This window comes from Emydura macquarii, unplaced genomic scaffold (genome assembly GCF_026122565.2).
Source record: "Emydura macquarii macquarii isolate MOO-44397 ecotype Brisbane River unplaced genomic scaffold, CSIRO-AGI_Emac_v2 contig_2897, whole genome shotgun sequence".
Lineage (NCBI taxonomy): Eukaryota > Metazoa > Chordata > Testudines > Chelidae > Emydura > Emydura macquarii.
This window is the reverse complement of record NW_027133034.1, coordinates 9,507,001-9,533,588: the sequence shown is the minus strand read 5'-3', so window position 1 is coordinate 9,533,588 and position 26,588 is coordinate 9,507,001. Positions and strand designations below refer to the sequence as shown.

General features: G+C 38.8%; 1 protein-coding gene across 2 annotated transcripts in view; it reads left to right on the top strand.

Annotated features, from left to right (window-relative positions):
- The window catches only part of UBQLN1 (ubiquilin 1), a 33,799-nt gene that overhangs the window by 5,087 nt on the left and 2,124 nt on the right, over positions 1 to 26,588 (top strand). For both annotated transcript variants that reach the window (XM_067569319.1, XM_067569318.1), the window contains exons 2-10: positions 9,055 to 9,206; positions 13,379 to 13,494; positions 14,759 to 15,021; positions 15,929 to 16,087; positions 16,873 to 17,116; positions 19,838 to 19,980; positions 21,089 to 21,172; positions 24,972 to 25,087; positions 25,493 to 25,661. In XM_067569319.1, the coding sequence (XP_067425420.1) occupies positions 9,055 to 9,206; positions 13,379 to 13,494; positions 14,759 to 15,021; positions 15,929 to 16,087; positions 16,873 to 17,116; positions 19,838 to 19,980; positions 21,089 to 21,172; positions 24,972 to 25,087; positions 25,493 to 25,661 (1,446 nt within the window). The remainder of the gene's footprint in view (positions 1 to 9,054; positions 9,207 to 13,378; positions 13,495 to 14,758; positions 15,022 to 15,928; positions 16,088 to 16,872; positions 17,117 to 19,837; positions 19,981 to 21,088; positions 21,173 to 24,971; positions 25,088 to 25,492; positions 25,662 to 26,588) is intronic.

Sequence of the window (26,588 nt, the reverse complement as noted above, 5' to 3'; positions counted from 1 at the left end):
AGTTTACCTTGGAGGAGTTAAAGCTCACTGGGCATTTATTGGTTTGCTTCTTTGTGTTCCTGATCTCATGCTCTCTGTTAACCTTTCATACAACCCAGGGTTGAAGTTGGCAATGTTCAAGGTTTTGAGCATAGTTGGTTCACTGTTACCATCCACCTACGCATACACAAAAATCCCAAAATGTCAAGTCATGCATTATTTTGTAAATACTACAGTCCTGTGGCAGAAAAATGCAGCTTGCTTTGTCTTTCTAACTTGTATGCAAACAGAATCCCCTTAGGTATTAAAATGCTCCAAACATTCTTAGAAATATTCTACAGTTTGCTTGAAGTTATTGAGGCACTTTTGTTTTAGGATCCTATATTTACGTGTTTATAATTCTTGCAGAAAATTACCCTCATGACTGAAATTTCTTATGTTTGCCATAAGATCACAGGTAAATCTTCTTTTGGAAAGGCACAGTACCAATGCAGCTTAGTGTATTAAACTGTAGAAAAAATGTCAAGTGTTTCTGTGCTCTCATGATTGCTTTTTTAAATTTCAGTTTTGTCATGGAGTGCTTCTTGTCCTCTTCAAAGTGCATTTGATAAGTTCAAAGTAATTTCTAATGGCTTGGAAATAAGATGACACATATCTTAAAACATGTGCTGTGCACACTACATTGTACTCAGTTTTAAAATACTGGAGTTCCTTTTTACAAGCATACATACATGTGTATAGCTTATTCTGGAGTTCTGCACGCTAAAAAGATGGCTATTTGCTCATTAGTTTTCTCTCTACCTTTAAAACACCCAAAGGAAAAAAGCTGTTAATGAAATACTGTGCTTGAATGTTTAAATGCATAAATCATGCAATTAAAAATTGTTGTTGGTTCCCACAATTACAGATTAGCCACATTTCACATATTAAGGCCCAATGTTTAGCAGTGTTAACATAAATATAAAACTTTATATATGAAAGGGTGCAGAATGTTTTGTTGGCACCATATTTTCATATTCCTGATGTGTGCGATTTGCTTTTAATTTCTGTAAATTAGTGTAAACCAATTCTTTCTCAGTGGTTTTCTAGCAGTCCACAGATTGGTGAATGGTATGTATAACATAGATGTGGTTTTCATTGACCTAGGTTCACTCTCAAAACAACTGAAGTTACATAATAGATTTAAACTGCTCTCTCCAGCTGTCAGCAGTGTGATCTGATTGCTTTCTTCTTATAGTTAAGCAGCCGAGTGCATGAAAGTTTAAAAAATGGAGTAAAAATTTGACTTGTTTTCTTTTGAGTACTTTGTTTCCTAAACTATACATCAAACTCACTGCCAACTCATGTGAACTGACTCATCCTTACAAACCTTCGACTCTTCTTCATGCATTCCTTTTTTTAAAAGAAAAACTGCTGGGATGAATTACTCAGCACTTCATAATTTAAATTCTTTCTCTCACGTCCTGGAAACTTGATTTAAAAGCTGTTCAAGAATAACAAAAAGATACTGTTTGGCTTGGTAATGGTGACTTTTAAAAAAATATGGATCAGATAGAAACTGTAACATTTAAAAAAAAAAAAAAAACTTTATACAATCAAGATTTTTATCAACATTTTTTTTGATAAGTGATTTGACAAATAAAATAGTTAATCATCAAACAGCTGTAGGTTAAGGGTCTGAAATCTCTTGTAATCAAATACAATTTTTAAGTGATGATTTCATTCTGATGACATCTTCCAAATGGAGTAAATTCCTTATACACTATCACTTTTTCCTGTAAATCAGAAATATCATGGAAGTTTATAAAGCAAGGCACAAAATGTATTCTTCTGCCCAATCTTGATTGGTTTTTTTTTTAATCATTTACCCGGGGTCTATTGGGAAAGCAGGACTTTGAAAGGCTGCTCTAAATACTGTTATGAATTCAGAGTCAACCAGAAAGAACTAATGAAAAATTATGTTGTAGCGGAATCATTGACAGAATGGCAGTGGGCAGTGAGATACTTGATATGTTAGTTGAAACACAACTAGAGAACTTAGGTGAGATCTTGGACTACATTCTAAGGTATTAAGGATTGTGTGCTGAGAGGGAGGAAAAATTCCTTGTTTGGATCTGCTTTGTTGATGGTGTTGGTAACTTACGTTCCTTATCACTAAAACTTAACCATACCAAAGAAATATTACTTTTAGTAGCAGAAAGAAAGCAATCTAAAAAGTTATGTCAGACTTTAAGAAGATAAGGTTAGTTGAACTTTATTAAAGTCCTTTTAAGATAGCTCTGGTGTTGCCTAAAATAAACCCATTAGCTTTTATCTTTGTAGGTAACCATGTTTTGGGTTCTTTAACACCTAATTTCTAATTTGGTGGAAAAACTAACTTTTGATGCAATGTTCGTATTTTTTCCTCAAGCAATCACCTGCCATTTTGTGATCAGTAGAACTTGAACTCATTTGGTTTTCTCAGTGAGAATACAGCTAAAATGTCTAGCTCTGGCAAGTTTAAACACCTCTGTCACATAGGTATGCTTAAAAAAAGGTATGTGGCTGGATTTTTAAAGTTCTTTTCTTCAAAAAGTGATAGTTAACATGGAATCCCACTGCATTTGTAACACTCTGACTTACTTCCAGATCATTTTGCTCATTTTACAATAATATAGTGCTCTTTGTCAGTAGATCTCAAACCACTTTACAAAGGAGATGAGTATAATTATCCCCATTTTACAGATGGTGAAGTTGAGGCACAGAGTTGAACTGACTTGGCCAACAGTATCCAGCAGGCCAGCAGTAGAGTTGGGAACAGAGTTGAGTCCCAGTCCAGTGCTCTTTCCACTAGGCCAAACTGCCTCCTTAGTAATTTTTTTAAACTGATAGCCCTACTAATTTAGCCAAGGAATTGAAAAAAAGGTTCTTTCCTGCTCTCTTTAATCACAAAAAAATGACAATTCTGCACATTTTGGGGGGGCTTGCACAGATTTAATTGAAGTATTTGGACCATCAAGTGGAGTGTATTGATTTCTTTGTGTAAGACTGAATGGAATCCAGCTAATTCTTTTAACTATGTTGTTTCTATTTCTAATAGGAATAAATAGTAGTAAACACTTATTTGGCATTACATATATGACTTGGAACATAAACGGAGCAGCTCTGAGTAAGGTGGTATAATTCTAAGTCAATCTTTGAAATAGAACTGCACTTTAAATGACTTTTAGGAACATAAATCTTGTCTTAACTCTTCCACAGAGCCTAGACAGTCTCTCCTGTAATGGGGGACTGCACATATTTCACTGATCAAAACAAAAGTAGTGTGCATGGAAGAGTCAGCAATGTTGTCACTTTCTTGTTTAGATATATAAAGTTGCAGACTGGAATTTTCAAAGGGGCATAAAGGTGTTTGGTACCCATTTTTCATGGGAGTTGGGTGTCTTATTTTCTAGTCTAGGCTTTGAAAATCCTTGCTATAACAGCTGATAGTTATAAGTTGTATAAGTATCTCTCATGTTAGGCCAAGATTGGTTGGAAATGAGGAGTGGTCTTTCTGGATATTTTTATTTCCTTGTTTTTATTCCTTTTATTTCACAACATTCTTTGTCTTCAGTCAGGCACATGAGTGGGTACTAATGCATCCACAGCTGCTGTTTTCTATTACTTACCGTGAGTCAGCAGAAAGTATTTGGCTTACCATGCAGGTCTGTGGAAAGGCAGCTCAGGTTCTCATTATTTTATTTTCCCTAGAACAACGTTTTTTGTTGTTTTTTAAAAAATGTGTTCCCTCACAGCTCTTACTATGAAAAGTGATTATGTAAAAATGACTCTTTACTCAGCTGATCTGCTCCATGTTCATGCATTCATTTTCTTTTCCTAGTGACAACATAAGTGTTTACTAGAGTTAATGCGGATAAGAGGAAATGTGCTAGCTTCTGTTCATTCATTCTTTTGCGTGAACAGAATTGTTCTGCTCAAATCCATATCTGAAAACCCTTTGAAGGCAATCAGATTGCACAAGGGTAACTGAAGGCTGAACTTGGCCTGCAGAGCCTGTTACTGGTGGTAATATGAAAGAGAACCCATCTTGGTTATTATATTCCAGAGGTTGCCGCCTTGGTAAAAATATCTTTACTTGTAAACTGAGCACGCTTGATTTGGTTATGATGGAGAAAATAAGAAACTCCAGAGTGCTGTTTTTAGAGTAACTTTCCAGATTAAAACCATGCTCTAAGGTTGCGTCTTCAGTAGGGGGGAAAAAAGGTATATTCTTAATGCTAGTTACCTAACTCAAGGTAAAACTGTAGAGAAGAAAGGGCAGTTTGTAGTTTTCATGGAAGTTGTGAGGTAAAGATTTAACTCAATCTGCTAATTTGCTCCAGTAACTAAGCCCTGGATATTATGAATTGGCTTTCCTAAATATTTATTAGGTATTGCACATTGCAGAAATTTAATAGAGATTCACATTATATGAGTGTGTGGGAGAGAAAATCCAACGAACACTATGGTATATGACTGACTGTTACTATTAAATTATTGAAAGTAAAACTTGCATTTTTGCACAGGTAAATTGACAAACAGTAATGCATATTTTATACTGATACCCATTAATACAAAAGGAAAAGTCACTCCAACATGTTGAGTCAATAGACAGAAACTGTACCCAATTCCCTTCTAGTCACTAACTAGCTGGTGAGACTTTGTGAACTCCATCATCTGGTCCCCCAAATGACAACCTATACAAAATGCCCTTTCTAATTTACCAAGATTGTTGCTTAGCTCAGTCCCACATGTTGAATACTCTTACTAAGCTCCTCTTCTCTGGTGACACCCTAAATACATATCTGTGTGTAGTCATATCTATGGGTATTGATTTCATTTAGGCATTGGGATAGTAAAAGTTTGGTGCTATTTGCAGTTATTAAGAAAATCTGGAGCTGGGAGCCATCTGAGTACTGGTGGGATTTATGAGCACAGTGTCTTGCAGCCTCCATAGATTTTTTTTTTTACAGTACACCCATTACTGTAGCATGAGAGCACTTAACTCACCCAATGAAATGTAAATAGGATTGGGAGGGAAAAAAAGGAGCCTTATAAAACTCCACACGAGAGAACTCTGGAATGGGTGAGCAATTGCCAGTTGTGATCCTCTTAGTTCTGATCTTTCCTCAGTCTGAACCATCTCCTTCTGTTGCCAGTTACTTCTGCTAGATATCTGAGGTGAACAAACAGTATCTCATGATGTACAAATTCAAATACTGAGATTCAGAAGAATGATTATAAATATTTGTCCATTGTGCCTGGCTAAAAGGTGCAACCAGCCTCTGTGCCTGATCCTAGTTTAGAACCTGTTTGAGAAGGGCTTACTTACTATATTGGCAGTGAAAAACAATAATTTTGTTCAGAAATGGGAGATTAGTTGCTGACAATAGTTTAGAAGGTCACTTGCATTGAAAATTGGTTTCTGGAGTTCATTATTCAAATTTGTGGGTGTTTTTTTGTTAAAGTGCACTGTTAATTGGCAATCTTTTTAGCTGTGGACTTTGATATTCTTGCTTTTTTTTTTTTTTTTTTTAACCAGCCAGAAAAAATTATTGTTGAAAAACACAAGTGATGGCTTGGATTTTCTTCAGTGTTTCTAGAGCTTCCTATTGTGTTAACAGATTAAATTCTAAAAGGAGGGATGCTCTATCTGCATTGTGCATAACCATGTAATTGTGGAATCCAGAGATCTATTGTAAATAGAGATGATCTTTGTGAAGTGAGCTGGCTGATGCAATAACTAGGTTGCCAAAAAATGGCTCATGGTTCAGAATAGCTCTTACTATCTAGGCAAAAGAGATTCCATGATCACTTCCATGGCCTATGTATGTCATGTAGGAATTGTTTGTACCCTAGCTTGTTTAGGGGCTGTTCTCATTTTCACCACTGACACAGACTCCCCACCTTTGCATTTCTTTTGTGGGTCATCTGAAAACCACAGATATGTCTGGGCAGGGAGATAGGAGTGGTGCTGCTTTTGGTGCCAGTATATTCATGGCAGTGGATAGTGTGTGGTTATAATCTCCCAGAAGCTGCTCAAAGTCTTGACCTCATGAATGAGTAGTTCCTTCTAGAAATTGGGTTGTAATAATTTAGACTTGATTTAAGGTGAAATTTAAAATTAATACTAATGTTCATTTATTACAACTTTAATTTTTTCTTCCGCTTTAAAGCTCACTAAATGGTGTTTTACTAGTCGTTGCTATGCTTAGGACAAATCAGCACATGTAAATAACAGTATCTAAAATGTGTGTGTTTTGAACAGGAAGTAACATCAAGGTCAATTAAGGTTACAAAGCCCTCTAAAAAAGAAAATTCTTATCCATAAGAAATGAAATGAGCTCCATGTGTGCAGAGCTGTATTGACTTAATGAGCTCTGTGCACATACAGAACTAACTCCTCTTGCCCTCACTGCCCCAACTCTACTTTCTTGTTTGCCTCATCCATCTGTTGTCTTGTCTTTTTGTCATATTGGAAACTCTTTGGAGTGGGGATTGCCACTTTCTTTGTTTATACCGCATCTAGCACAATGGGACTCAACTTGGTTGGCCTCTAGGTGCTACTGCGGTATAAATGAATAACTCATTTCAGGATCAATATCTTGGGGTATTGTATGGAATGAGACTTCACTTCTAGCAGGAAGTGTACTTAAAGCAGGATTTCTTTAAAATTATATTGATCATATCAGTAATAAAAAAAAAAAAAAGATATGGCAAACTTCTGAAAAATTTTAAAAGTTTTAACTCTTCCAAGCAATTTAGCTTGCCAGCTTAGTCCTTAAATGAAGAAATAAACTGAAATGTTTGATATTCACAATGTCATTAGTCTGAAAGTGTTTTCCATTTTTCTTACTTTAATATTAAATGCATTTATTACTTTTGTGAGGTACTGTCAGTGTAGCATCTATCCGCAGAATAGACAAAGCACAGGCAGGTGGCAGCCCAAGCTTCCTTATGTAGTGCCAGCATGCTGCAACCATGGCCTGCAGAGATCAACTCTGGAGGGCAGAGAGCAAAATAGTTCCCTTACCTGGTCATTCTGTTTTCCGAGACTGTCAACAGAAGATGGCTTTGATGCCATTTGTTCTGCTTGTATAAATGTTTGGAGTCTTTTTTTTTTTTTTTTGGTGGTGTGGAGGTATGTTCAGTACAGCTAGGCTGAAGTCAACGTAGTCATAGAATGCAAACAGAATTTGGTCACTGCTAATTAGAGCTAGTGATCTGAATGTTGAAAATGCTGCATCTCACTACTGGTTCCACAGAGTCATCCCTCCCTGTTCCTTTGTCCGGTTTCTTTAAATGCATTCCATAATTTTTTTTCTTGTGATAAGGATACAAACTTAGGACAAATAAAAGCATATGCAACAACTGTCACAGTTCAGGGCCATTGAACCTGTTTTCCCCCCCTCCGTGGTCCACCAAGGGCACCAACTGTAGGTTCCCAACCCCTCAGTTGCCTGCTGTCTTGGGCAGAGACTCAGGTCGGTCTCCCTCCTGACTGAGGTGATAAGGTTGCTCAGTTGCCTGCCAACACTGTGATATTCCCAGCAAGCCAGACTTCCTAAACAGGCCAGTGTCTGTGCTTTGCTTCCTCTCCAAAAGCTATTAACAGAGTAATTGGGAGCAATTACAAGCTACCACACAGTCCTTTCTAACCAAGCACTTAGCAAGCATTTATTCTTAAGGTGAAAGCATTACAGAGAAAATGTATTAAAACAAAAAAAGAACCTATGTGCATGCTAAAAAACTTACCAGAGGTCAGTTCCAGTTCCAACCTCAGGCTCTGATAGGTGTCAGTCCTTCAAAACCCACAGCTGGGTTTTCCCTGTGGTCACATGTTCATGACTGTATCAGATTCAGAACCAGAACACTGGATGGGCAGAGCAGCTGTTTCTTTAGACAGCTCTGGCCTTTGACCTTAGTTTTCATAACAGGTAATCAGCAGACAATCATCCTCTCCACAGGGTATAGCTTCAAAAGGCTGGTTTTTTGCATAACAAGAGGTAGGAATTTGCATTAACCTCTCTCTAGGTATTCCACCAGGATATCCACTTAACGCTTATTCAAAAGTCCATTCTTGTCTGGCCCACAGTCTTTTGAACTCCCTGGCACCACATCACGTCCTCCATGCTTCTCTCCTCTCCTCCCCTTGAAGTTGCATGCAATCCTGTCCCACAACAATATATATACTTTGCATTTAATACAATGGATTCCAAAGATACTTAAATTTAAGATCTGCCGAGGATTTGCAAGAAATTGTATCTGTCAGAAGAGCTGCTTTCCATAACTTTGTAAATAACATACCAACGCTGTAAAGCCAGTGCATAGTACCATGTGCAGAAGTTAAGTGGTGAAATGATAGACTACACAGAAGTATTTCAAAATAGTGTTTTTCTATAACCCCCATCAGAGCAAGGAAATGGAATTAGATGGCTATAGTAGCATTAGTTCAGCTTAGTTATGCTTCTCTTATATGTGCTTTGACCATAGGAGTTTGACTTCATTTCAGTACATGGAGATGATATAAGAATACTGGAAATCCTTCCTTTTGTGGGGTTATAACAAGCCTAGCATTATGTTAATCCTAAGTAGTATGAAAATGCTGGTTTCAAATACTTACGTCTGTTACAGGTGTTAGCACAAATCTTATTATCTTACATATGCACCTATATAAAATGATATAAGAAAAACTATAATTGAAAAAAAGATGACAATCTTTTTTTTCTCATTCTGTGCCATTTAAGATTTTGTTGTATATGTGTTGGTGCAGGAAAGGATTTAAAATTAATCACTTTCTAACACTATTGATTAGTATATTGTGTTTTTTAACTGTTTTTAAATGTACAAATAGGAATGGTCTGACTTCATAGTTACTGTCAAAAATGAAAAGCTGAGGGAGCATTTAATAAAGGGGCATATATTGTATAAATTTGAAATGTAATAGTAAACATGAATAAATATAGCTTCACCTAATCTCAAGGGTTATTTAAAATCGAATAGTAGATTATGTGTAAATCAGTGTATTACATTAACTTTCTTTCTACTGTTTAGTTTAAGGAAGAAATCTCGAAGCGTTTCAAGTCTCACACTGATCAACTTGTATTAATATTTGCTGGAAAAATTTTAAAAGATCAAGATACTCTGACCCAGCATGGGATTCATGATGGACTCACTGTTCACCTTGTCATCAAAACACAAAACAGGTAACCTTGATAAGCTGTCTTCTGTTCTTTAGTTGTAAGAAACCAAAAACATTCTCATTTCATAATTAGACAACTGTTGTTATGCAGCAGAACATGGTTTGGCTAAAAAACAATATTCTCACTCCTGTTTCTAAGCTCCCTTGCAAAATCATAAGTGGAAATCTCCAAACTCTTTTGTCTTTTGTTCTCTATATGCAGCAATAGCAGGATGGTGTGTGTGTCAGTTTCCTCTCGTGGAAGTCACATGCCATCTTCTGAATTTCACCAGTGCACTTAGAACCTTCTAGTCAGCTCCTTCTTGATGTCAATCAGTGAAACCTTCTTGCAGGAGCTGTCCCTCTACAGTCACAGTGCTCTTTTTATGAGTACTGTTTGCTAGGGTCCTCCCTTCTAGATAGGTTTAGGTTGCTAATAATAATAATAAAAAAAAAGTCTGTTCTTTGGGCACTCAAACCTGGCACTTGAATGCTGAACCACAAGCACAGTTTGTTGCCCTTTAGCTTCTTAGATGTTCCAGTTTTCACCTCTCCAAGGTGAAGGCAGCCTGTTCAGCAGGTTCAAACCATCCCCAATTGGCAGAAAAATATCTGCAAAAAATGAACTTATCAGATGTATTGTCTACCTTTGTCAGCCTCCACATGTAGCAGAAGCCCTGTTGGAAATAGTATTTTTATTGATAATACAGGTAACACCAAGACACCAGCTTACCCATAAATTCCTTTATTAAATTCAAAGGCTGAATGCTATTTATACAGCTGCTCCAGATGTGTCTTAAATGCCTAAGCAATCATAAACCCATGCAGTTATAAGCATTGATCAGGTACTTACTGCAGGATTAGACCGAGGATGCTCAAACCCATGTTGACTGGCTTCTGCTGGACAGGAGGTACTAGTAATGAACCGTTTGAGTTTACCCTTTTATACTGCATGTATCCGAAGCTATGTAACTCTAATCACTGCTTTTTTTTTTTTTGTTTTTTGTTAAAGCCAAGTAGAACCACCCCTGATGATTGGGGCCTCTTCAGAGACTTCTCACATGTTTTTATCAGTTGCCTTCTAGATCCAGTTTTTCCAGTTAAGCCACATTCTAAGCCCAATATTTTCAACTAAGCATACAATTTTTCAAGGCCTTTCCACAACTGCTAAGCATCTACACTTTGTACAAACTGCAAATCATATATTTTCTTTAGCCAGGGCAATTTAATGTTGTTTAATCATACAAACATAGAACTACTTTCACAGGCCTGTTGTGCAACAGAGGGCAGTTCCATTGCAGCTGGCCACGGTGCATGTGGGAGTGATCCAGAGATGTTTCTTACTTTCTGCAATAGCCAGCTGCACCAGAAGCAGCTGAGAGGATGTGATTCAGGGTTCCCATTCTTGGCCTCACATAGCTAGTTGAAAGATTTCCAGAACTCTGTCTCACCTTCTGCAAGGACACCCTTGTGTAGCTTGAATAAGGCTGGGCTGGAGTGCTTTGAAGGGTGAAAAGAAAAGAAAAGAAAAAGACCAAATTGGCCAAAGCCAATGAATACCGAGACTATATCAGTGACACCTGAGTGAGCACAAACCCAGTCTCCTCCAGTGGGCCCAGTGTGGAAGCTTCACCTTTAGACTGTCCAGAGCCATCACTCTTGAAGTTGAGATTTCCATCAAGAAATGTGTATGAGGATGTAGATTGGAATGGAGAGCTAATATGGACAGCTTTTGATGGTGGTGAGGCTGCTGCCATGGGTGGACATCCATAGGTCCATTTCGCTGGAGGACTGTGGGCTCCAATGGGAGGTCTATTGAAAGACGAAGGAGACTCCTTGTGTTGAAGAGAACCTGTTAATGGAATAGGTGGAGTCAACTATGCAGAAGGCAAAGGAAACACAGGCCCCACAGGTCTTTTGGAGCTGCCCTGAAAAGTGAGGAAGAGAGAATTTGAGGAAGTTCCCCTCCAGTTGGTTTTCACATTGCTTGGCTTTGCAGGAGAGCTGCATGCCCTGTATGTGGTGCTCAACTTCAACTGCAGCAGAAGCCAAAGGATCCTAAGTTCCCTCTACACGCCTTTATTTTTTGACAATTGTTCAAAGAGACATCAATGCGTACAGTTAGTGTGCCTCTTGCTGTAGCCTGGCTGAGGCTCTTACTATGTGATGGCTTTTGTCACATCAGACGTGGGACCTGAGCTGTTTGGGGCTACATGATCAGGCTTTCAGAAAACCCTTTAGGTTACGTCTGCCTCTTTCCCCAGAAAGCACTTGGACAATGTTTTATCAGGAAGATATGCTACAGAAAAACCAATCCCTTTTGGCTTGTGCCACAGGGTGAAAAAGAAAAAAAGTTTTAAACTTTTAAAGTTTTAATCAGAGACAAAAGGAGTCTGGCCTATGCTGGATCTCAGAACAGAAATCGGTAACTGGTTAAGGAAGAATTCCTTGTCACCTTATGAATCATCCTGCCTCTTCTGAAAGAATGCAACTGACTCTGCTCTGGATCTTATGGATGAATACATTCATTCGTGGTTTTTCCTAAATATCTGGAGTATCTCAGATTGTAGGAGTAGCAGTTTGACTGGCCCTCTGGCCTGACATCATCAGTGCTGTATTCTTTTCACTAAATGTTGGGTGGTAGATGAGGCCCACTTGCAGAGTTCGGGAGTACATGTTGTCTTTGGATGACTGGCTGAGCAAGGGTACTGCTTTGGAGGATGTCTCCGTACTCACCACGAGTATGTTGACATTACCCTGGTTTATGCTAAGCTATTCAAAACTTAGCTTGTCCTTAGCCAATACATGGAGTACATAAAAGCCCTGCAAGATATAGTTCAACTCCAAGCATTCCTACACCACAATAGGATCCAAGATATCTCCATTCTAGTGGGTACAATTTGTCAGCCAGAAAATAATGTGATCTGAGTTGACATAAAAGATGGATTTTATGGATGAAATCGCAGTATTCATGGCACAAGACCAGCCTCAGCAGACTCAAATCCCAGTTGAAGCAAGCATTGCAAGGTCTGTTGGATAACCACCAATCTCTGGGCCTCTCAAGCCTCGTGACAATCCAGAGACAAATCTGCAATTAGGAATGGGCTTTCAAACAAGTGTATGTCCAAATCTTGGGAGTCCCTCCCTCTACAAACTTGGTTTCTCCAGATGTTAGCAATGAGGCTAGATACTGTCATAACTTCCTGTGAGTCAGTGTGTGCACTCTTTTGGGACTGGTCCAGATCATTTCCACAAAAGACAGATTAACCTGTCCAATCTGAGCTGATCCATCATGTTCAGGACTGCTATCCTGGCACAGAAAATGAGAAATCTGTCGTGAAATCTTCCCAAGTTTGGGAACAGAGCTGCATGAGATGTAGCCATAAATCAATAGCCAGGGTTACTTCATTGTGCTCCCATTTTCTGAAGAGTTCTAACTCTGAATAGACAGTAGTGTGCAGTACATGTCACAACACTTGCAACCCGAAAAGACTCAGTTTTGTTTGTATTGGCTGTAGACTGATTACAGTTGTACCCATAATTGGCCTTCACTAGATGGGGATTGCCACAATGCCCCAGCTAGAAATAGTTAGGTAGGACAGGCTTTATCTCTGTCCTGTGAGATAATTTGGATGAACTTGTCTCCCTCAATTTATTTTCAGTGTTTGGGCAGGATAACAGTGGGAAGGGAACTGAATTGACACCTGCTATTGCTCAGAAAACAGCTGAAGTTTGTCAGAAATAATGAATGTGGTACTGTGTTCATTGCTTCAGTGACTGGCTGAAATCCTACTCTCAGTCCCAGCTGCAATCAGGACTTTGTGGTGGGGTTTGGGATCTCAATGAAAACATCCACTTGGAATGATAAAACATGCAATCACCATTTTAAGCCTATTTGGGTTTAAATCTTTCCTTTTAAAGAGTGTTTAGGAGAACCTTGAGATTCTGGTTTTTGTTTGGGTGGAGGACATGAGATTAATTCTTGTGCAGAAAATAGAAATGCCCAAAGCATGTTCTAAGGAAATTGCTCAAGTCAGAATACTTGGTGTTCATATTTAAGTAACAGTATTGACAATATATGAGAATATTCTTAATTTATATTCTGGTTATTTCATGCTAATCTGTGTCTCTGGATCATTCCAGAAATCTTTAAATTGCCTCATTAAAGTGGTTTATAGTTTTAATTTTATTTTTCAGATCACAAGATCATCCAGTTCAGCAAACGAACACCACAGGGAGTACTTCTTCCACATCAACATCAAGCAGTAGTACCTCCACACCGGCCTCAACAAACAGCAGTCCTTTTGCTTTGGGTATGATTCTTTATCCGCTAACTCCATGGGTTAAGAACATTGCCCTTCCTTTAATTGTTACATCCCACATGCCTGAATCATAATCCCAATGTGAACAACACTTGAAAATAAATTTGTTACAGTAATCTGTGAAACTCTGAAAACCAGACATTTAGAGGAAATCAAGAGTTTAAATTCAGCATGTTATAGGAATCTATTTCCTTGAAATCTTCCTCTGTGGAAAATCCTGCATAGTAGAATTCCATTTATGCTGGCGCTTCATGTAGCATGTCAGCAGTAGCAAGGCACAGCTGGTGTTTCATTCCATTATTAGTGGTAATGTGAAAATTATAGCGCTCGCTGTGAGCTGCTCTACCGTGTATCCGCATTGGTCCAAGGAGTGGAAGGCACTACAGAAATTGGGTCCTTGGTGTCACCCAGGTTATGAGCAGCAGTAACAAAATTGCTGCCCCACCTACAAACATACTTCTCTGACCAAATCGGATCATTGAGCCTAATATCTCTATTTTACCTTCTCTTCCAAAGAGCACGTTTCCCAAGTATGGACAGGCTCCTGTTTTGCAGCTGAAAAGTGGCTTTCCCTTGCTACTTGCACCAGACTTAGCACTGGTGATTCAGGCCCTCGATCTCTTGTTTACTTTTCTGAAAAATGAATAGAATAAAGAAGTTAAACTTATTAAGCATTTGCTGTTTGGGTTTAAAGCAGCTCATATTTTCATAGGTGAATTTGATTGCCACAATTTTGGGGTCAGTTTGAAGCTATGTAATTTAGTGTGAAGATTATAGAAAATTTATTTTACCTTATTTTTAGTACCTGGTGCATTAGGAACTAGAAGAGTTCTATTTTATCACAATAAAAGGAAAATAGACTGTATTGTAATGATATATTTGATTTACTATCAGTTAAATTTTAAATGACTCCTGCAAATAGACTCTTGCAGATATGCATGTATATATCACATGGTTTAAAAGGGAGAAATATTTATCTTAAGGCCACAGACATCAACATTACTGACATGTATGTCATATCCAGAGTATTGGCTATCAGCTAAATGTCTTCATTACTAAAACAACAGACATTGGAGAAAAGGACTCTTTAATGTCTGGGAAGGATGGAATTCCCACTGTTTAGCACTGTCTGGAGACTTGTCTGGAAATCCATTACAGATTTCCTATTTAAGAAAAGTTGTTTGGATGCAATTGATTTAGAAATGTACCAAAAAGAGAAAGTTGAATTAATTTTTTTTTTTCCTCCCCCCTTAAGGTGGCCTTGGAGGACTTGCAGGTCTGAGTAGCCTGGGCCTGAATACATCTAACTTTTCAGAGTTACAAAGTCAGATGCAGCGACAGCTCATGTCCAACCCGGAAATGATGGTTCAGATAATGGAAAATCCCTTTGTTCAGAGCATGCTTTCAAATCCTGACCTGATGAGGCAGTTAATAATGGCCAATCCTCAAATGCAGCAATTGATACAGCGAAATCCAGAGATTAGTCACATGCTTAATAATCCAGATATAATGAGACAAGTATGTTGAAAGTTCTCTGTAAATTAATAAACTTTAAAAATCTTTAATAAAATTTTAAAAAATGCTGACTTGAGTGTTTTAAAGCATTGCTAAAAAATTTAGGCTCATGAAGGGAAAACTAGAAAGCTACTGTAAGCAAAAACTGTTTGTTTTTTCTAGTCACTAATGTCTGAAATAGTTCAGCGCATTGTCTTTAATGTGAAACAGTCCACAATGTGCCCTGGAGAGTATTTCAGGATTACAACTAGTTTTTCTGAAGTTAAACTAGGACTGAATTTGTATGCACTTCAGGTCTCCTATTTTCATTGAGAAAGGGGGTTATGCAGCTAATAATACACTTGCAAAAAAGGGGGTAAAACATTACTTTAATCTAGCTTTTAGTATGTCACTCAGATTTAAATGCAGTTGAAAGCTGCTGGTATATTTCTACACAGAGGTTTTTAAGATACAAACTAATGGATACTACGGATTTGAGAAACCAGTATTTATTTCTAATTGTTTCTCTTTGGAAGCAGCATGTTGTACTTCTGAGCTGAAACAATATTGAGTAAGTTCACTAATTCTGTTTGAATAGAAATTAACTTGGACATAAATATCTGGGTTTTCTTTCCTCTCTCCTCCTGCCCAGTACTATACATTCATACGGTTTCTATCAGTGCTATATAACTAGACTTTCAACATTTTACAATTTTGACAAAATGTCAATTGAAAATTCAGTTGACATTTAACTTTCTAAGGATTCTAACAAAAAAATTCTTGCTCTAGCTCTAACACTGATTTCAAACTAAACTGCAGCAGGTTAGATAATCTGTAAATTAGTTGTTATAATTGAGACACTGCTTCAGATGTTGTTTTCACTTTAGAATGGATTTCTTACTAATACAGATTAAATGTTCCACTTACTTAGACACTAGAACTTGCGAGGAACCCTGCAATGATGCAGGAAATGATGAGAAACCAAGACCGAGCCTTGAGCAATCTTGAGAGTATACCAGGTGGATACAATGCCTTGCGACGCATGTACACAGATATTCAGGAGCCAATGTTGAATGCAGCACAAGAACAGGTGAGAAATGGGTACATACCATCTAAAATTAAATTAGTTTCTCAGGAGTGAAGAAAATTATGCACTATTTAAACAAGCATTTGAGAAAATGTAATTTGGTGCTAGAAGTCACTACACCTTCTGTTTCATTTGTGGAAATAGGGCTGTAGAAACCCCAAATGCTTAACCTTGAAAGTGTGTAAAGTTTTTGTGTCTTGGTTTTGTGATGCTATCTGAAAGTTAGTGATTATGGCATGTGCTGTTTCTTAAAGGGACACTCTTAACTTGAATTTTCTGAAATTGATTTAAATTTCTAGACGTTTTTAAAAGTACTTTTTAAATAAAATTTCCTGAATCTATTTTAGATTCTTTATGAACAGTTTCAGAAGTCTTTGCTGCTGCTTTTCTTAAGTCTTTTCCACAAGAGAGAAACTGAATATACAAGAGAGATAGTCAGGTTCACTGTAAGAAAAGTGGGTTGACTAATGCACCAAGTTAACAAAATGGAAAATAGATTTTTCCCCAACTATTCAGTCTGTAATCCTAGATGTTACTACTATAGTAGGTACAACATTTTCAGAGGTGATTTTTTTAAATTTAGTCGATAGTGTCCCTTTTTAAGATTAGCATCTCAAAACAACTGATTATTCAAACATGAAACTGGTTTTAGGATGGCGAATATCATTAAAGGCTGCTCTCATAATCGATACTCTTCACATTTGTAATTTTGCATACATCTCAAAGCCTGTCATTTCTAGTACGGATAAAATTGATGGTTTTAATAGATGGTATTCCTTGTTTTGTAGTTTGGAGGTAACCCATTTGCTTCCTTAGTAAGCAATGCATCTTCAGGTGGAGACAGTCAGCCGTCTCGAACAGAAAATAGAGACCCTTTACCAAATCCTTGGGCTCCTCAGTCCAGTTCTCAGAATTCTGCAACCAGTAGCAGCAACAGTGGCGAAAGTGGTGGCAGTAGTAATGTTGGAAATAGCACCGCCAGCAGTACAGGACAAGGCTCAACCATGCCTAACTTGGGACCTGGAGTCGGAGGTATGATCATTATGATAGAATTGAATTTACTTGCACAAATGCAAGAAGTGACAACACTATTGTGTTGGAAAAAGTTGTGTTTAAATGACTTGATTTAGAGTTACAATATTTACTAATCTTTTAGTATCAAAACCCTGTGTAGGAAAACAAACATGCAAAGTAAACTTATCTCAAGACGACTAAGAATAGCCACAAATCTGCTAAAATAACATTAAAAGTAGAGACTGACTAGGCAAATTAAAAACATTCTGGCCACTAGACAGAGTGCAAAAGTCCAGTAATTTAGGTATTGAATGAGAGACAGCCTCTCAGTCTTCCCACGTAACAAAAAAGATTGTTTGTATTCAAAGACCTTAGTCTAAATCTAAGTCAAGAAACAGGGTGGATACAACAGACAGGGAGAGCCCAAGGAAACAAGAAGATTATAGCGATCAACATGATGTGCATTAGTCTCAGCATAGTTTTCTGTAGGCAACACAGCAAACGAGTTTAAGGACAATGAGGTAGTTTAGTGGATGTTTGTGGGGAGCACCTCTTGTGTGCGAAAGGCACCATGGAGGAGAGCACAGAGGTGCTTGTTTTAAAATGTAATAAGTAGTCAATGAAGGTTGGCATCTCTAAAGTGGAGGTCAAAGTCAACATCTCAACTACTTTGGTATAGATTTGGAGGAAAATAGGATTTGCTGCAGTATAAAGACAAAAAATACATCATAATAAAATGGGTAAAGAAGAGAAAATATTTGTTTAAATAAAATTACATTATCTGGGTTCTTGTATCAAGGCCTATAATGAAGGTTGTTGAACATTTCGCATTATAAAACCTTGTTTTCAGTTGCTTATGACTTTATCAAACTAACAGTTCAGGCTGAAAACTTCTATGCTGGTGTCTAACACTGAATTTTAAGTTTTTCAGCCAAAATTAGTCTCCATTTCTGAGAACAAGTCGAAGGAAAAAAATGGTTAATCCATGTTAAAAATAAAATTTTATATTCTCTTCTGTGGAGCTGTAATGTTTCTATGCTTTGGAGCAGAGACAGAGCGATCACCTACTTACTATAAGATATTTTTTGCTGTTCTTGTGAAAACTTAGCAAAAATTTCCAAGTTACAAGTCTTTGGAAAATAGCACATGCTCAGAAATCTGGTAGTGACAGACAGCAGTATTCACTGAAGATTCCTGTCCCACAGAGCTACTAAGCATGCTGCATGCTCAGGTTGCAGGGGCTGACAGGACATTCCTGGTAATTACGGTGTGCAGCAGCCAAGGGCATTGTGCCTGCTTTCAGCATCAGAGGAAAGCAGGGAGACTCTTGTGCTATCAATGATTTCCCCCCCTGCTGGTTCTCAGGCAGCATGGAGGGGGAAACAGCCTGCCATGCTCCAGTGCAGAGAGGAGAAAGGCTGGGGTAGTCTTCTGGGTCAGATCGTTAGGGTAGGGGAGTGCATGTTAAGGGGGATAAACATAGGGAGGGAGACAAGGACAAGCACAGGAGCAGAGGGAGAACTATAGATAGATCTGTTAGTCACTTCTGGGGTGGAACGCAGCAGCTGGTTTAATACAGGAGTACTGCAAAACATATGACAAGAAGCAAAAAAACCTCTAAGTCTAGGATTATTTGATAAAACGGAATTACTCTGAATGAGGAGTTAGTAATATAACTCAAACTCCTATAGAGTTTTGACATCTAAGATGCTCTTGAGATTTTTCTTTTTTAGTTGTGAAAGTGTCAAATTAGTTTTAACTCCTGCTGAGGTAAACTACATGTCTTTTCAGTATGACTTCTAAAGTCTTTGGATATAGGTATTAAACTTGGGTGTGAAAATTTAAGTCAGGCAGAAATTTGGCATATAAATCTGTTTTTCCCAGAGAATAACAAAAAAACCAAAAAAAAAACTTTAAGAACGAGGTAACATTTTTGAATAAGCGTGCAAAGTGGAAAATAGAATATCTTGGGTTCAGTGTCAACTCCATACTCTCTTAACTTGGTTACAATCTGAAGTTTTGCAGGTTAAGGGAGTACTTGTTGAACTTCTCTTCAGAGCCGTTTGCAGGCTTACTAATGTCAATAGATTAATCAAGTTACCCAAAAAACACACCACATTCTTCCTATACAAGATATTGGAAGAGATATGCTGGATCTGACTTTGTAGTGACAGCACACGGTCAGATGGTGGAGGCATGACTAGAATGAATAACTGAAGAGATCTAAATTAACATTTGAAGACAGATCTCCAAAACTATTTGCAGGAGGCCTCTGTAGGAATGAAAGGGTGTAGCTGGACACACTTCTAGGAGTTTTGGTACCATTTGTGATGGGATAATCAGGTTTTCTGAACTGATCAGGAGAATTATGGAGAGTTGAGTAACAATTCTGAGAAATGCCCGTATTACTGTAACAGACTGCTGCCACTATTGGAACCTAGTTTTCATTTTATTCCTGAAAAAGAGAATTTGCTCTTGAGCTATTTGTTGCAGTTATGTGCTAGTTACTTGTAAAATCTTAACACTGGGCATCTCTTTCCATTTGATTATGGGTTAAAAGGGAAGAAACTTCTTGAGATGAGCGGTGACTGAAGTCCATGATAGACGTAATTATTCATGTTAAATTATAGAAATGTGTTATGCACTCATCACCATATTTAATTATAATTAAATGAAGATGTATCTGTCACTATTTTCATGTTTATGAATTGCTAAAGTGGCCGTTTTCTATTTTTTAAGCTGGTATGTTCAACACTCCAGGAATGCAGAGTTTGTTGCAGCAGATAACAGAAAATCCACAGCTTATGCAGAACATGTTGTCTGCACCTTATATGAGAAGCATGATGCAGTCACTAAGCCAGAACCCAGATCTTGCAGCTCAGGTAAACATAACTACATATTGTATGTTCTGAATGAAAAGAGAGGTATTGCAGATTCATGAAATAACTACTGTCAAAACAAAGGAACGATTGTATGTGCGGTCTAACACCAACACCTATTAGCCTATTAATATGCTTCTCCATTTCCTAGTTAGTCATCTTGCCAGTCAACCTCCTGAGTTTAACGGCAGGATAGTGCTAAACTATGAGCTCTGACATTGGTCTGGGCAAGACTGTAAGAGCAAACTTCAAAAACACTGGGCTGAGAACCTTAGGTGAACTGAAGAGGCCTACGTAGGGCTAGGTTGGACAGAACAACCACAGGAGTTGAAAGTTTTTGTGTATTCAGTGTGCAACATTTTAAAAACCATAAACTTGTGACCTCATATAGGAATCAACTTGAAAAGTTAGTCTCAAACTTGTAGGCGTGGCCACTGGTAAATGTAGCCCCAAATAGTAGCCTTCCGTGTGTGGCTTTCATTTGCTGTACAAGAGCAAATACTTACAATTGTAGCTCTAAGAATGGTGGCATAATCTTTTCCTAATATCACTTATGATGCAAATATGCCTATAGTGGATTCAGCTTCTGAAGAGTCAGCACAGGTTGGATGTGTGCCGCATGCAGTGGAAAGGAAAGCATCTTGTCCTTTTAAAAAAAACTTAGCAAAAGAACTTCACTGGCTTTTTGCACCCAGTGAGTGTCTGTGTAGAGGAACAGCCCTCAGCTCTATGTATGCAAAGCCTTTCCTGTAAATCCTCATCCGTCTGTCTCATCCGCAAGGGGATGTTTATGCAAAGATCTGGCACTTCCATATGGATAAAAACTTAACACCACCCCCCCAACACACACACACTGTCTGACTTCACTTACTGTCCATAACCGATTTCTGGGAAGTCTCCATTAATCCAACCCTGGACAACAATATGATCCTAATATTGTCACATGATCCTAATTGTCACATAAATCACATATTATAATTATAAATGTACCAAATGTATAAGTTGCACTAAATCACTTTTTTTTTTTTTTTTTTTTTTTTTGGGGTGGAGTGGGGGAGCTTTATTTATTGTATTTAGTATTTCCAGCTAAAATTGAACATTTGCCCTGTAGATGATGTTGAATAATCCCTTATTTGCTGGAAATCCTCAGCTTCAGGAACAAATGAGACAACAACTCCCAACTTTTCTTCAACAAGTGAGTAAAAGAGAGGCTAACTGCTGTCAGCAAACGTCTTGCAAATAGTGTTAGCCGAATTGCAAACATATGGTCTTGTTTTATTCTGGTTGAAAGCATAAAGGCCTGATTTGCAATTCTACTGCAAACGCTAGCATCAGTCAGGGGATTGGGCTCTTAGTGATTAAGTAAGTGGCTGATTCATCAGATTCACCTCCCCATTCCCATCTGTCCCAAAGTTATACATCTATTAGAAGATGGGTATTGATTCTACTTCTTCATTTGGAGTGAATAATGAATTGTTTCCAGAGTAGTTTTGCTGCCTTTTTCTTGTGCAATTTTGCAAATATTAAACCAGACCCCTTTCCTCCCACCATGAACATGGATCTCTTGGTTTGCCTTTCCCTCCCTAAAAGGTAGAGGCCTAATAGTGTACCCTGAGTGTCAGTAAACTGAGTCCCTTTGGAAGAAGGGGTGGAGTAGATTCTAAAGTTTCAGGGCTCCTTGTGGAGACTGCCCTGGCAGCTCCTTGTCTCTTACACCAATGAGGCTTCCGCTAAAGTATCTCCACTGATCTTAGCAGTCGCAGTGTAGGATGGGTATGCGTGTGGTCTGTCTAACAGGCAGGACTCATGCCGTTTAGGCCTTCTTTGGGGAAACCAACATCTTGAACTCTAGTGCAAATCACCAAAAAATGTTGTTATGCTTTTGGAGAAATACACTGTTTTAGTAAGTAGGCTTCTGCTTTCTGAAGCATCTTCTGTTCCTATGGGGCAGAAAGCTTTGCTCCATCTAGTTTTGAGATTAGAAAGGCACAAGCCAGAGTTGCAGTTCTAGCCAGATGGAGAAAGTCTTTCTCAGTGCAGCTGTTTATATAATTTTAAAAGCAACTGACAATCCAGCACCACCTCGAGATTTTGAATTCTGGTAATAAATGGTAACTAACACCCTCAAAAGGTAGATATCCTCTCAGTTCTTTTTGGTTGATTTTCCCAGTTTACCAGCATCTTAGTTTTATCTGAATTGGGCTTTAGCCAGCTCACTCTCATCCATGTTTTCAGTTTCACTGAAACTGAGATGGAGATGCAGTGCTTTTAGCTCTGCATCTCCAGCCCATACCTCTGCACTAACCCTCCTAGGTGACCCCCCAGTGGGCAAGATGAGACTGAATCCTATAGAAATGGTGGTGATAGTGTCCTTGGGAATAATGAGCAATTGCATAGCACAACTCTCTGGGAGTGCTTGGCAAGGGAGATCCTACCCACTCCTGGGAGAGATCCTCATCCATCAGTGCAGTTTCAGACCTATACTTAGGTCTGTACCAGATTAACAAGGGTAAGGAGAGCGAAGACATCTAGTTGCTCTGAGTTGTCTAATCATAGTCTTCTCTATAACAACAAAACTCAGAATATTGGACACTAGAGGAGTTGTCAACATGAAGTGTTTTGCTAAGCAAAGACTGCATAGCAGCTGACTTGAGAAGCTAGCACTTGGTCCTTCCTCAGAGACATTGACAAACTTCACCAGCTGTGGCTCTAGATCTTTCCCTCTGGCCTTCACCAACTTATCTAAAAGACATGTTGTGGCCATGAAGTGTCCACGACACTTTTAATATCTCACTGAGCATTTCTGGCCTGAACTCAACCAGAGAAGATGTAGAATTTGTTCTCTCCAGATCCTGTTCTGCATCTGTGGAAGCTGATAACTTGGCCTGATCCATGCAAGGGTCCCAGAGCCCAAATTCTAACCTAAGCCCAAATGTCTGAAATGCAGTTTTATAGCTTTGAGTCTGAGTCAGATGCCACAGGCATTTTATTGTAGTATAGACGTATCCTAAGGGGACAACTCATGTGGTAGTATTTTATAATTTTTATCATATACGAAAACACCCAGTAAGAATGGTTGTTAGAGGAGCAGCCACTTCTGGTAGGGCCTTCTTGAAACACTCTGCTTTTGTTAGACTTCAAGGGTAAACCGAATTTCAAACCACAGAAGACAATGGTTGGTTCTTGGCCTGTCCTAATTTTTAGCTACTTCCTTTTGGGGCTCAGTGTCTTCTGTCAAAAATCTGGTGGTGGTCCATTGTAACTTTGAAGACAAGGTAATAAATAGCATAGACTAACACTAGGCTAGCCTCATTTTAACAATCCGTTAGGTGATGCTCCAAATGGTAAATGAGTAGGCTGTCTTTGTTGCAACCCCAGAGAGTTTGACTCTTTGATCGAATCTTATCACTCAAAGGTCATTGCAAGATATCACCTTTGTTTATCTGATTGTTCTAAGCAGAGATGGGTCAAGTCATGAAGTTCAGTTTCATATTTGACACTTCTAGTGTCTAGAGATTTTCAGATTTCAGGATTTGACTTGTGCTCAAAGACACAGGTTCTGATGTTTCAACAGGGTGAAGAGGAACTTGAACCAACCACTTTAAGTGTATAATCAGATTGTATAGGTAGCATTCTTGTACATCGGTAGACTGGATTGGCACTATAGATAATGCAGAGAGAGGGGGTAGTGGGCATACACTTGCAAAATCTGAACTTAATAGCAGGCCTCTTCGATGCATAGCCAAAAAAAAAAAAAGGACTATTTCAAACTATGTTCTTAGATTGTGTATGCCTATGTTAGTTGAGTGCCTCTGCACATCCAGTCTGGTTACATATCAACACTATTAAACGAATTTAGAAATTAGCTTGGAAACTTCCACTCTTAGGCTGAAGATCATGTATGTCAGATGATACGCTTTGCTGGGAGAATAGTGAGCAACAGTGCTTCTAGAGCATAGTTTCTCAACCTGTGGTACGCGTACCCCTGGGGGTATGTGAGAGACAGGCTGGGGGTACCCAGGAAAAAACAGAGTGAAGGGGAGGCAGGTGGCAGCTGCCGACTTCTGGGGAAGCCGGGCAGCAGCAGCCCGCTTCCCACCCGGTCCCAGCCCCTAGCTGGGAGGCATGTGGCAGTCCCCGGCTTCTGGGGAAGGTGGGCAGCAGCCCCCCGCTTCCTGCTCAGTCACAGCTCCCAGCTGGGAGGCGGGCGGCAGCCACCATAGTTCTGGGAATCCGGGCTGCAGCCATGCACTTCCCACCCGGTCCTAGCTGGGAGGCAGGCCCCAGCTCCCAGGTGGGAGCCCAGTGGAAGCTTCCTGCGGCTCATGAGCTGGGCTCGCAGCTGGGTGGCAGCCACCTGCGCCCTGGCTCTGAGCCAAGGGACCGCCTCCAGCACCCCGGCATGAAGATGGGCAGCAGCCACCTGCCCACATCCCTGGGTCGTCTTTATACAGCTCAGGCCATTAACCTGCAGTTTCCAGGAAGAGGTAGTCAGAAGACAAGCACCCTCTCCTCAGGGTGCAGCTTCAAAAGGCTGAGCTTCTGCATCACCATTAGTGGTAATTTGCATGAACCTTTCCTTAGAGATTCCCTGGGTAATTCACTTCACCCTTATTGTCCCAGAAAATCCATTCTTGTCTGGCATAATCTCAGTATAGTCATTTGAACTTCCGGGTCTTACATCACATCCCTCCCTCAAGAAGTTACATGCAATCCCACCCCCCAATAATACATACGCTTTGCATTTAATACATAACTCTTTTTGAGGATATTGCCATATCTGTCACTCTCCCCCAGACTTGAAGGGTGTTGGGGGAGCTGCTATTTTGAAAGAGTGAACCATTACAACGGGGCTGCAGAGAGGTATTAGAATAAAAAGATGAGCAATAGCAGGTATTGAGAGGCTGGTGTTTACTACAAAAAAACCCAAATAGTGATAAAAATTAACTTTGTACGTGTTTCCGTTACACAGTGAGTTTATTTCCTGTTCTTAGATGCAGAACCCTGACACGCTGTCAGCAATGTCAAACCCTAGAGCAATGCAAGCTTTGTTACAGATTCAGCAGGGTTTGCAGACACTAGCAACAGAAGCACCAGGGCTTATACCAGGGTAAGAGTGAGCCTGACGAACTTGTGCATTTCTTCAATTATTTCTTTTAAATCTGTGTGCTATATTTTTCAGCTTTTTGTCTTGCCTCTCTAAATTTAGAAACTTGTCCAGTTGCACAAGCTGTTCCACACAAACTCCATCTTCAGTTTACTAAACATCTTCATTTTAGGCATCTGCTACTTTTTTCCCTTTTGTGCATGTTAAAATGTTAATGTTTATAATGGAACTTATTGTATTTGGATGCTTTTGTACTTTATTCACTATGTTAAATTTACATTCTCCATTCCCACTGATATCCATAGAATCCCAATATGACAGTTGGGGGCGGGGAAGTAACAGTATATGATGATTGATTTTGCTTGAATACAAAAGTGAATGTAGTATTGCTGTTCCTCATCTCTGCAGATTTAATCCTGGCTTAGGGGGATTAGGAAGCACTGGAGGTCCTACAGGGACAGCCGTACCTAGCTCCATTCCCAGTGAAAATACAAGTCCAGCCTCAGGAGTTGCTGAACCTGGTCACCAACAGTTCGTTCAGCAAATGTTGCAGGCACTTGCTGGTGCAAATTCCCAGGTAAGGTAGCAAATGGCTAAATCCTAGAACTTCAAGATGTTTTTAATATTTGATGTATTGATGTAGGACGAAAAAGGGCAGTAGGAGAAAGTACTTTAAAAAGCATGTGCTTAATACTGCTGGCCCCTGGTTGGATGAGAGGACTGATCGAGAAAACTGTTACTTTCCCAAATGTGAAAATAAATGCTGGAAAAATTGAAATTTGAATACTTTTGTCCTGGGGATCATTATCCCTTGAGTTGTTCACATCCACAGAGAAAATAACAGATTTTATGTGGATTTTAAGCCTTTCACTTTTGCTTCTGCCCATTCTATTTCCTTTTTCAAAAATCCAAAAACTTCAATTCTGTGTAGGTGTCATTTGTATTGTATTGGTCTGAAAGACTGAGCTGGTGGTAAATGTTTCTCACAACGTAGAAAATATCCTCAGGAGTACAAAGAGCAAACTTAGACTGACAAAACCTATAAAATTCTTAATTTTTAATAATTCTTATAGAGGCATTGCAAACTTGAAATGAACTAGATTTCAAAAAGCAAGTTAAGTTGTTTTGGATACTAATCTCTAAGATTTATGCTATTTCTTGTTTTGTACAATAACATTTTGTTATCTTCAAAATATTTATCAGCTTAGTTGCTATATCAAGGACCTATACAGGCAAAGGACACTCACAATACATAACATTCTGCAAAATGCACACAATAAACTAAAAATCAGAGCAAAATGGTTTTGCTTAATCTGTTAAACTGAGTTCCAAGTAACAAATAGGTACAAATGTTGGACAGAAAAATTTTTGGTGTCCATTTAATTTTCCCCTACTACTTAGGTAATATGGGGCTTCAGAACAGTCATACCATCTGTGCTGTATTGTTTGAGCATGGGCGTAACAGCTGGAGACAAGATGGAATGGCAGCCTTAACAATAAACAA